Source organism: Rhinolophus hipposideros (assembly GCF_964194185.1).
Source record: "Rhinolophus hipposideros genome assembly, chromosome: 17".
In the NCBI taxonomy this organism is placed as follows: domain Eukaryota; kingdom Metazoa; phylum Chordata; class Mammalia; order Chiroptera; family Rhinolophidae; genus Rhinolophus; species Rhinolophus hipposideros.
The window spans coordinates 56439704-56452231 of NC_138063.1; the positions used below are offsets into that span (position 1 = coordinate 56439704).

Consider the following 12528-nt stretch of genomic DNA (forward strand, 5'->3'; position numbering starts at 1 on the left):
GAGACATAGGGTGGCTGAGTGGATAAGGAAGCAAGACCCTTGTATATGCTGTATACAAGAGACTCACCTCAGATCAAAAGACACACACAGGCTGAAAGGGAAGGGTTGGAGTAAGATATTTCGTGCAAATGGAAATGAGAAAAAAGCTGGAATTGCAATACTTATATCTGACAAAATAGACTTTAAAATGAAGAACACATTAAAAGACAAAGATGGGCACTATATAATAATAATGGGATCGATTCGACAAGAGGACATAACCCTAGTAAACATCTATGCACCCAACATAGGAGCACCTAATATATAAAACAGATATTGACTGTCATAAAGACAGAGATCAACAGTAACACTATCATAGTAGGGGACTTCAACACACCTCTGACAAAAAGGGGCAGGTCTTCCAGACAGAAAATCAATATGGAAACAACGGCCTTAAATGACACATTGGACCACTTGGATTTCAGAGCATTTCACCCCAAAACTGCAAAATACACGTTCTTCTCAAGCATACATGGAACATTTTCCAAGACAGACCATATGTTAGGCCACAAAACAAGTCTTGATAAATTTAAGAAAATTGAAATCATACCAATTGTCTTCTCTGACCACAGTGCTATGAAATTAGAAATGAACTACAGAAAAAAAACTGGAAGACACACCAGTTCATGGAGGCTGAATAACATGTTACTAAATAATAAATGGGTCAACCAGGAGATCAAGGAAGAAATCAAAAGATATCTCGAGACAAACGAAAATGAAAATACGACAACCCCAAATCTATGCGATGCCGCGAAAGCAGTCCTAAGAGGGAAATTCATAGCATAGCAGGCCTACCTAAAGAAACAAGAAACATCACTAATCAACAGTTTATCTTCACACTTTAGGGATCTGGAAAAAGAACAGCAAAATAAGCCCAAAGGGAGTACAAGGAAGGAGATAATAAAGATCAGGAGATAATAAAGATCAAAGGAAGGAGATAATAAATGAAATAGAAACCAGAAAAATAATACAAAAGATCAATGAATCCAAGAGTTGGTTCTTAGAGAAGATAAACAAAATTGACAAACCTTTAGCCAGACTCATTAAAAAAAAGAGAGAGAGGACCCAAATTAATAAAATCAGAAATGAAAGAGAAGTGACAACAGACACCTCAGAAATACAAAAAAATTTAAGAAATTACTCTAAGCAACTATATGCCAACAAATCTGACAATCTGGAAAAAATGGACCATTTTCTAGAGGCATACAACCTTCCAAGGCTAACTCAAGAAGAAACAGAAAACCTCACTGGACTGATTACCACCAGGGAAATTGAATCAGTAATCAACAATCTTCCAAAAAACAAAAGCCCAGGACCAGATGGCTTTACAGGTGAATTTTACAAAACGTTCAACAATTATCACCTATTCTCCTCAAGCTCTTCCAAAAACTCCAGAAGGAGGGAAGCCTCCCAAACATTTTTCAGGAAGCCACTATCACACCGATGCCAAAATCAGACACAGACACCACAAAAAAAGAAAATACAGGCCGATATCTCTAATGAATATAGATGCAAAAATCCTCAACAAAATATTAACGAACAGAATTCAGCAATACATTAAAAAGATCATACACCATGATCAAGTGGGATTCATCCCTGGTATACAAGGGTGGTTCAACATCCACAAATCAATTAATGTGATACACCTCATTAACAAAATGAAAAATAATAATCATATGATCATATCAATAATGCAGAAAAAGCATTTGATAAAATCCAGCAGCCATTTATGATAAAAACCCTTAAGAAAGTGGGAATGGAGAAATCATATCTCAACATAATCAAGGCCATATATGATAAACCCACAGCTAACATCATACTCAGTGGAGAAAAGCAAAAGCCATTCCCCCTAAGATCAGGAACAAGGCAAGGTTTCCCACTTTCTCCACTTCTATCAACATAGTGCTGGAAGTTCTAGCCACAGCAATCAGACAAGAAAAAGAAAGAAAAGGCATCCAAATAGGTAAGGAGGAAGTAAAATTGTCATTATATGCAGATGACATGATACTATATAGAGAGAACCCTAAAGACTCCACCAAGAAACTACTAGAGCTGATAGATGAATTTAGTAAAGTAGCAGGATACAAAATTAATATTCAGAAATCAGTTGCATTTGTATATACCAATAATAGAACATCAGAAGGAGAAATTAAAAAAAAAAATCCCATTTACAATTGCTTCAAAGACTATAAAATACCTGGGAATAAATTTAACCAAAGAAGTAAAAGATCTGTACTCAGAAAATTATAAGACACTGAAGAAAGAAATGAAAGAAGATACAAATAGATGGAAACACATCCTATGGTCATGGATAGGAAGAATTAATATAGTTAAAATGTCCATACTGCCTAAGGCAATATACATACTCAACGCAATCAAACTACCAACGACATTTTTCACAGAAATAGAACATATAACCCTAAAATTTATATGGGGCCATAAAAGACCCCAGATAGCCTTAGCTATCTTGAGAAATAAGAACAAAGTGGGAGGTATAACGATACCTGACTTCAAATTATACTACAAGCCTACAGTAATCAAAACAGCATGGTACTGGCATAAAAACAGACACATAGATCAATGGAACAGGATAGAGAATCCAGAAATAAATCCATGCCTATATGCCCATTTAATCTACGACAATGGAAGCAAGAATGTACGGTGGGGTAAAGACAGTCTGTTCAATAAATGGTGCCGTGAAACCTGGACAGACAACATGCAAAAAAAATGAAGCTGGACCACCTCCTTACACCATATACAAAAATAAATTCAAGGGGCTGGCCCGGTGGCTCAGGTGGTTAGAGCTCCATGCTCCTAACTCCGAAGGCTGTCGGTTCTATTCCCACATGGGCCAGTGGGCTCTCAATCACAAGGTTGCCGGTTAGACTCCCGCAAGGGATGGTGGACAGCGCCACCTGCAACTAGCAACGGCAACTGGACCTGGAGCTGAGCTGCGCCCTCCACAGCTAAGACTGAAAGGACAACAACTTGACTTGGAAAAAAAAAGTGCTAGAAGTACAGACTGTTCCCCAATAAAGTCCTGTTCCCCTTCCCCAATTAAAAAAAGAAAAAAATCACTAAATTTAAAGAAAAAACAAACAAATTCAAAATGGCTTAAAGACTTAAACGTAAGACCTGAAACCATAAAATTCCTAGAAGAAAATGTAGGAAGAAACTTCACAGACATTACCCAGAGTAAGATTTTTACTGATATATCCCCTCGCACAAGGGAAGTAGAGAAAAAACAGACATGTGGGATTACATCAAACTAAAAAGTTTTTTCACAGCAAAGGAAACCATCAATAAAATATAAAGGGATCCTACTGAATGGGAAAAGATATTTGCCAATGATATATCTAATAAGGGGTTAACATCACAAATTTATAAAAAAACTCACTCAATTCAACTCCAAAAAAAAACAACCCAATTACAAAATGGGCAGAGGACATGAAGAGACATTTTCCTAAAAAGGACATACAGATGGCAAACCTTTGAAGAAATGCTCAACCTCACTAACCATCAGAGAAATGCAAATAAAAACCACAATGAGATACCACCTCACCCCAGTCAAAATGGCTATCATCAATAAATCAAGAAACAACAAGTGCTGGCGTGGATGTGGAGAAAAGGGAACCCTTGTGCACTGTTGGTGGAATTGCAGATTGGTGCAGCCACTATGGAAAACAGTATGGAGGTATCTCAAAAATCTGAAAATGGAACTACCTTATGATCCAGCAATTCCACTCCTAAGTATCCGGAGAAATCCAAAACTCTAATTCAAAAAACTTTATGCACTCCTATGTTTATTGCAGCACTATACACAATAGCTAAGACATGGAAACAACCGACATGCCCATCGGTAGATGACTGGATTAAGAAACTGTGGTGCATTTATACAATGGAGTATTGCGCAGCCATAAAGAAGAAAGAAATCTTACCATTTGCAACACAGATGGACCTAGAGAACATTATGTTAACTAAGACAGAGAAAGACAAATACCATATGATCTCACTTATATGTGGAATCTAAAGAAAAGAGTAAGTGAATGAAACTAATCAGAAACAGTTTTGGAGACACAGAGGAAAAACTGAGGGTTACTAGATGGGAGGGGGGATGGGGATAAGGGGGAAGGTGAGGGGATTAGAAAACAGTCAGTAACCACAAGATGGCCACGGGGTTTTGAAAATTAGTTTGGGGAACGTAATCGATAATGTTGTAAAGATTTTGTAGGGTACCCGATGGACACTTGTCTCATTGGGGAGACCACCTGTGAGGACAGAGCCCCAGAGAGCAGTTTCCAGGCTTTCGGCCTCACGTGAAAAGGTGCTGGTTCGGGTTGCAGATGGCCGTCAGCTGTGGCTAGTTGGCCGTCAGCTGTAACCCTTGAGCCATTAGCCACTAATATAACTGCCGCGACTGCGCTGGGGAGTGGAGTCGAGGAGAGTCGTCAGTTGGTTGGCAGAAAAGCGGACAGCAGGCCCCACGTCATGTGAATCCAGCCTCCAGTGAGACTATAGTGGTATGACTCCAGTACCTATGGCTCCGTGGGTGTTCCTTTTTGGCCTCATCATATCCTGCGTTCTTATCTGGGGAGCGGGACCAGAGACCCTGCCAGACTCCCTGCATGACACCACCTCAGGGAAGATGTAGATGCCTGATCACTGCACTGTACACCTGAAGCTGAAGCTGAACAATAATGAATGTCAGCTACAAGTTTATATATATTTATATAGATAGATAGATACTTACAAAAAGCCGAGTATAGCATTAGAAATAGATTCAAAAGAAACGTAATGGCTCTGTGCGATGTCAGAGGGATAGTGGATGGGGGGAGGGGGTTTCACACAGTGTGAAGGATATAAATGATAAACATCTAAGTATTACTTTGTCTTGTGCACCTGAAACTAAAAAAAAACAAAAAGATAATATATATATATATATATATATATTTAAGCCTAATTTTTAGAAATTTGATAAGCTCCTTTCATTATTTTATATTCAAATCTGAATTATCCACAGCCACCTATACTCATAAGCAAACTAATTTGTCTGAGTCTATTTTCTCACAGGTTGAAAACTGGCCAGCTTATTCCCCATTGGAGAAAGTGACTATAATTTCTCTATATAAAATATTTTGAGAGTATATTTCACCTTATTTACAAGTAGGAGGAACAATGATGAGCAAATCTAAGCTTTATTCTTAGACTTTTATTTCTTGGCCATTTACCCACCTTTCCTAGAAAACAGCAAACACATCCTGGCAACCAACCCAATGAGTCTCCAGCTGAGGCCCACTTTAGTGACCAGCCTCAGAAGCTAGAAGCTTCACGATAGTCTTACTAACAAACCCAAAGAGTTGTAAAGCATCAGACCTGGAGTACATAGACGGGCAAACCGATGGCGAACAGGGGGTGGGAGGTGGAAGGCTGTGGGCTGAGCACCAACGGCAAGACTCCTTCATCTGAAGGGTCGTCCTGGGGAGGCAACAGCACATGTTTTATTAACCGCGCATGGCAGCATTCTTTACCTCAGCCTGAGGAGTCCTGTCATGGTGATACGCAGTAAAACCAGTCCCACCCACTATATTCCAGGTAAGGCACCACCTGGACACAGTTGAGGCCTGAGGACTCAGAACTATTTGGCATCAGGGACTGCTTTGCCGCTCCTCCTGGTCCTCATTCTCTCCCCTTGATCCCAGTCCAAGGCCCATTGGGCTAAGCTGGGCCTGAACCACCTGTCGTCTGGCTGCTCCTCCCTCGTAGGCCCACTTTCTGGAACTCTCCTGCATTCTCCCACACTCATATACCTCCCCTCAGTCCAAGTGCCAATTTCTCTCCCATGGGTTATTTCTGAACTCGGGTCGAGCTTTCCAGTGTTCCTCCCCACATGGCCTCACTGCTCTCCAGCAGCCTTCTCAGACCACACAAGTACACTCACCTCTGTCCTGGCCCCAGCCCTCAGTCAAGCTGGAAGGGACGAGAGAGATCACAAGTCTTAGCAAGAGGGGGAGGCGACCCAGCCCCTAATGGTCCAATTCAGAAAAGGTACAATGCTTAACACTTCACCGTCTTCTATGTGCACATCCAGCCATGGCCGCCCACAGCCCCCACCGCTCAACTCCTGGTGCCACTGCCACCATTACCATCTCTCGTTCCTTCCACAGCCTCAAGAACCTTGTGTGTCAAGCACTGAGCACTATCCTTCCCATTTTATATACGATAAAACAGGGGTCCAGAGCGCTTAAGTAACTTCCTCAAGACTATTCTAGCCAGTAAGGGAAGATAAAGGATTAAACCCGGGTTTCTCTGCCTCAAAGTTCACATCTTTAATTGCATGTCTCTTAGAAAAAAGCCACCATTCCTTTTTCAACTAGTTCCTATTCTGCCAGTGGTACCAGCTTCCCCGCAGTTTCCATTTCAAATCCTCCAATCCTGCCTTCTCTACTTCTGACCAGCCAGCTGTAACCATGTTCAGAAGCTTGGGCCAGGTCTCCCCTACCTCCACTGCCTCTGTCTTGGGAGAGTCTTTCATCTCTTTCCTGCTCCAAACCCCTGGCCCCAAACCTGGAAGGAAGGGACATGTTTTCCTGCTTATCTCTGCAGACAAGTCCTACCCCCACAAAACCCTCACATCAGCTTCTCTGGTTTGCTATTAACAGCTTCACTAAACCCATCTTTCAGGACCTCCCCGAGCTCCACCCAGGCCATTCCCACCTTTCACCCATCAGAACCCTACCTGTCCTATCTCCTTCAGGAGCCTCTCCCAGTACTACAGACCCCACGGACGGGACTACCCTCCTCCCCAATCAGAACAGCTCAGGACTCAAATGTCCTATGTTTTTAATTGGACCTCCACAGCCACATGGTGCTCTTTGGCCCCAGAGTGCCAAAGACACAGACGATGCTCAATGAAGAGGTGGTATGCAATTGGGCAAGGTCAGAGGAACATATCCTCAGCTTTCAAATCTCTTCACTCCTAAAACCCAAATTATTTTACTTCCCTGTTCTGGCTCCTCAAAAATGAGACTGTAAATAAAGCGATACACAAGAACTATGGAGGTGAATGTGTCCAACGAGCGTTCGTGGAGTGGCTGCAGACACCTGCTGGGTCCTGGGCACAGTCTAAGACGTGGCTGGCCCTGCCATTGAGGGGCTCAGTTTGATAGAGAAGAAAAAAGAAGCTAGCATGTTTAACATATAAAGGGTACGTTGTCTGGTGTGCCACAAGCAGTCCCCAGAGATGGGAGTGACCAATGCTGCCTGACGAAGCCCCCTGACTCCTGCTGTGGAAAGAGAATGTCTGGGAAGGGGCAAGCAGCGTTAAGAGCCAAGCACCACAAGGAGTCCACATGGCCAGAAGCAGGGCACAGTGCCTGTCGGTGGTGATCCTTGGGCAGCCCAACAGGACAACTGTAAGGAGGCCGTAGGCAGGGGTGAACATGTGTCTATACCTCAGCAAGGTACGGAAGACAGACCATATGGGGGAAATCAGACGCAGAGAGTTCTGACGCTGATGTGTCAATCCTAATGAAGATAAAAGCTTGGAGCTCGGACAAATGTAGTGCAACACATGGGAAGAAAGGAGAAGCTGGAGTTATGGAGAGATCATTAAGGATATAAAACAGGATTGGGATGATTTAGAAGGAGGGTGGGGGAAAGGACGTTCACGAAAGGAAGGAACACTGGAAGACATAAGCACTGAGGCCTTGCCCACAGCTCTCACCCAGCCACCCCTATGGCCTGTGACCTCCTGGCTCAATGACTCTTACCTTTAGTAACTGGACCTGAACACACTGCAACCAGGCTGCTGAAGCTGGTCCTGGCAGACCTCCGCTGAGCACAAGGTTCCCACACAAGCAACCGCTCTGGCTCGCGTGCAAGTGAATAGGACTGACTTTGTTGTCTTTCATTTTCCTCTGAATTGACCCCAAGGCTCCTAAAATGAAACAAACCAACAATGCAATATACAGTGTACTGCTCAGGCCTGCCTTCACAAAGACCACACTCTGGGAGAGACAGCCTTCCCATTACATTTCACTCTGCACAGCCCTGCAAAATTAAAATTACTGAATGGGAAGAGTCATGAGGTAAGAGGTGTAAAAAACAGGAGAAAGTTTAGCAAACTTATCATACGTGTCTTTTGGACAGATTGTTTCCTTTATACTTAATGAAAGACAAGAGCAAACAATGCTAAAAAACTAGTCAGTAACTAGAATATGATTGTTTTTGTTAAGAGGATGTAGAGGCATTAATTTTATAAAAGGAAATAAGACTGACTATAACTAGAATATTTTATGACATATCATAAACTGTTTTAACTACTATATTAGCACACACTTAACCTGAAAGAAATCATGGAAATTCTCTTTTCAGTCTGTATCTTTAACCTAGTATCTGAAAAGCTCGTAATCCTGCAGACACCATAATTACATCGAAAAGAGTCACTGCGACTGACTTGAAATGCTCTACCACCAGGTTATTTTTATTTCCGGTTAATAACTCACCATATGGATGAAATGTGAATAACTGAATTCAGTTCTTCTGCTCATGCTTATATATGAATGCTATTGCTTTCACGGGACTCTCTCCTTAAAAAGCAGTTCATTCCATGACAACAGCAAAAGAGGGTTGGAATGCTCAGTGAGGACTTACAATGAAAACTGGTCCACGCCCCCCCTTTACCCCAGTGACTGACCCCTCGTATACAATATATCTCAGTTCAGAACATGTCAGTATTCACCTCTAAAAAAAAATCTCTGCATGAGAAAGGGCAAGGTGGCAACAGGGCTTCATGGCAGTTTTGATGCCTGTATTAATCTATACAAGACACCCGCTTCCCTAAAACCAGCATTCTGAAGTGTCTTGGGTTTGGTGCTCTGGAAAAATTATTGTTTATTATTATACACACCCTATGTTGTGAAGGGAAAGGTGGACAGGAGAACCTGCAGAACTCCTGGGCTCAAATGTACTTTTCCAGGCAATTCACTTTTAGGTATGATTACATATGGAAGACGACAATCTGAAAGTTGATTCATTTAAAACTATCCATGCCTGCCTCCCCCTTGAAAGTCTTCTGATACATCCAAGGTCCTGGAACCCAGAGTGAACACTGCCCGTTAGCACCTGTGAGAGGCTCCCAGGGAATAAAGCAGGGCCATGAGAGGGGGAACCTGACCCCCACGGTGCGCCAAGCGTCCACCTGCCCCACAGGCAGCCTCTAGTTTCCCTGCACAAGAAATGAAAACACATTTACGTATTCGAGTCATTGGGGCAGGATATTATTACATGATCCCAAATGATACACCTTGCCATCTGGTAATGTGTCATCAACGTTTAAGATGGCTAAAAATTAATTATACACTTAACGAGTTAGTTAAGCAAGCCCATCTATCTATGGATGCTTGAAGGCGTGTTAAGCAAATGCAGGGTTTCTACACGGAACTCCACGATGACATTGCAGATGAGTTCTCAGTAAAAGAAGCCATGGCACTAAATGCAACATGACCCAGGTAATAAGCCAATCACAAGAAAAATCAAAAATTTCTTTCTCACGGTGGGAAATCCCCAAGCCCCTGAAGAGCAAGGTAATCGTCATACTGAACTGAATTTTGCTTTAACATTCTTAACATCGACCCAAAACGGTGATTTGTGCTGGATAACTTTAAAGAGTGGGGAGAGAAGTATAAATCCTACCAGTGAGGAAGTTTCTGGTAAGTAGACCTAAAAAGATAATCCTGTGGGCATTAAATAGCAAAGTGACCTGGACTATGCAGCCACATAACCCTGAGCTCCCAGACTCATCAACAGGACATTACCTCCTAGAACCACTATGAGAACTGAGGTCGGCGGCACAGAGCCTGGCTCAGATGAAGTGCTGAAGACACCGCCTCTACCACTGTGAAGAGCACCTGAAGATACCCCTACGCTGACAGTAAGAATTCAGTGCCAACTCAAGTACTCATCACCCGCAGGGAGAGAGATGCTCTGAACATGGTTCAAGGGTTCAAGGGCACTCGGTAAGCCCTCCACCCTCCACACCACTGGCTCACATGCCTCCCTTTCCCACATCTTGCATGTAGGGGGGCGTCCTGATAACTTTGGGGTTATGTGGGCTTTCCTACTGGGGTTCCTCATTGAACCACAGAACACAGCAAACTACCGGATTAGTATCCAAGGGACACTAGTCTTATAAGGAAGACCACTTCATGCACGGTGTAGATGCCTGACCACTGTAGTGGACACCTGAAGCTGAATAATAATGAATGTCAACTATAATTTAATATATACATAGTCACAGGATGTGAAGTACAGCACAGGGAATAGTCAGTGGCACTGTAACAGCTATACACGATGTCAAAGGGGTAGTAGATTGCGGGAGGAGGGTTATCACTTTGTGACGGGTATAAATGTCTATTACATTGTTTTGTATACCTGTAATAAAAAATAAAAAAACTCAAAAACAAAACAAAACTATCTGAGTAACTATTTCCCCAATTCTCCTGAGGATGGGAGATTTGACTCATTACGTATTATGGATGGTGGAGGGCACTAGGGGTTACTTCTCTCAATTCCTCATGTGTTTAGTCCTACACAGCTACTGAACAGATGTACTATAAAAATATATTTATTCACAATGAAAAATATTCATGTTAATAGCAAAAAGCAGATAAAAACTTGTGTATCATTTCTTCAAAATTAAGTAACAGGTGTTTACACACATAGGAAAATGATTAACATTAAAACATTGGAAGTGGTTTTCTCTGGGTGGTGGAGATGCAGGGCAAAGTGCACAAAAAAATCCACCTGTATTTTTTCTGAACAGTAAACTGTTATCAGGACCATTTTCAGAACACTGGTCCTTTGCTTAACGACTTGCGTGCCACAATCCAGCTATCCCCATTTGTCCTGCTGACCAGCTCTTCTGCAGGGCACTGGCCAGGCTTTCATCACCAACACTCCTCATCGTTCCTGGTCATAGCACAGCGGTCTCCCCAGCACTGTTTCTTTATCAAAGCCTGCATGGAGATTCTCACCACTAAGTTTTTCTTCATGAACTTAAAACTGACAGGTGTTTTGCAGGGATTTTAAAAGAACTGAACAAAGACGTAAATTAACAAGAACTGAGTGTTTCCATCCAAAGTACACGGTAGGCCTTAAGCAGGACCTCATCCAGGCCCAGTATACAGAGGGTGCCAAAAAATTGTACACACATTTTAAGAAAGGAAAACTGTATTAAAATTGTAATACTAAATATATGCAGATAACAAAAGATGAGTACAAGTCACATTTGACTTCTGCAGTTACAAGAGGTGCTCAAAGTGGTTACGATCAGCATCCAGACACTTCTGATTACGGCAAGCTACTGTTTGAACAACACTGACCAAAGTGTCCATTAGTATACATTCTTTAGCACCCCCAGTATTTGCCTCTGGTGACCTCAAAATGCTTTATTATTTTTATTATCATTATGAGATCTATTTTTCATTATTTTTTTTAACAGAAAAGCTACTAATGTGATATATGCAAATATTCATTATACAATTAGCTACCTATGTATCCTTATTTCTAATTATTTGAGTTGATTCCCTTGGGTTTTCTAAGCCTGATCACTGTCACTAATAATCACTTCTTCCTTTGTATTTGATTACCTATTTTTCTCTAAACTTTCTAGAAAAGTGTCCAATATTATTGCATTGTTGCTTTGGTTGCCTCTTCTTCTTACTATAATGGGAACATATCTCCCCACCGAAAACGAGGCTGTTAGTCTAACTTGCTTTCCATTATAGGGAAATCTTTTTGGTTCCTAGTTGATTAAAGTTTGTAATTTTTAAAAAGCAGCAGTGATTTGAGACTTATCGGCTGCTTTTTTTGGCATTGGGGAAGAGAATGTGGTTCTCCTCTGATCTTCTGATGTGGCAGATCATGTTGACAGCTGCCTAACCCCACCTACCCAAACCCTGGAAAAGCCCTGACCATCTGAGTCCAAGTGCCAGTGTCTTTACTTAGAAGTTCAACGTCCACTTCACTTGTTGAAGGTGAGTTGCCTTGTGTGTTGTGTAGCTGACAGGCTCAGTGAGGACTCTGGAGCCTGTCTGCCTGGGGTTCGACTCCTGTTCCGGTCAGCCACTAGCTATGTAGTCCCCATCAAGTTAATTTCTGTGCCTCAGGTTCCTCATCCAGAAAGTGGGGTACTGGTACATCTCATAGGGTTGCTGTAAGGACTACAGGCACTAACAGATAGAAGGAGCTCAGAACAATGCTGGATACAATGAGCTTTAATTAGTGGTCAGGTTTCGCACTGGGGTGTGCTACCTGAACTGCTTTTATTTGAATGTGTCCAGTGATCAACAATCTAGAAATGCTTCATAGTTCTTTCCACAAATACTAACTGCAAGTTCACTGCGTTGGGTACCGTGCTAATGGTGAGCCTTACCATGGAGCTTATGATGGCTAGCGTTTTTTAAGTGCAAATATGTATGTTTTTTTTTC

At 42.1% G+C, this 12528-nt stretch overlaps 1 protein-coding gene across 2 annotated transcripts in view; it reads right to left on the bottom strand.

Annotated features, from left to right (window-relative positions):
• The window catches only part of ZXDC (ZXD family zinc finger C), a 46017-nt gene that overhangs the window by 4328 nt on the left and 29161 nt on the right, over positions 1-12528 (bottom strand). The window contains exons 8-9 of one of the 2 annotated variants that reach the window (XM_081078537.1): positions 7809-7975; positions 5413-5514 (exon numbers count right to left, since the gene is read on the bottom strand). In XM_081078537.1, the coding sequence (XP_080934663.1) occupies positions 5413-5514; positions 7809-7975 (269 nt within the window). The remainder of the gene's footprint in view (positions 1-5412; positions 5515-7808; positions 7976-12528) is intronic. The other variant, XM_081078538.1, reaches the window with a different exon arrangement.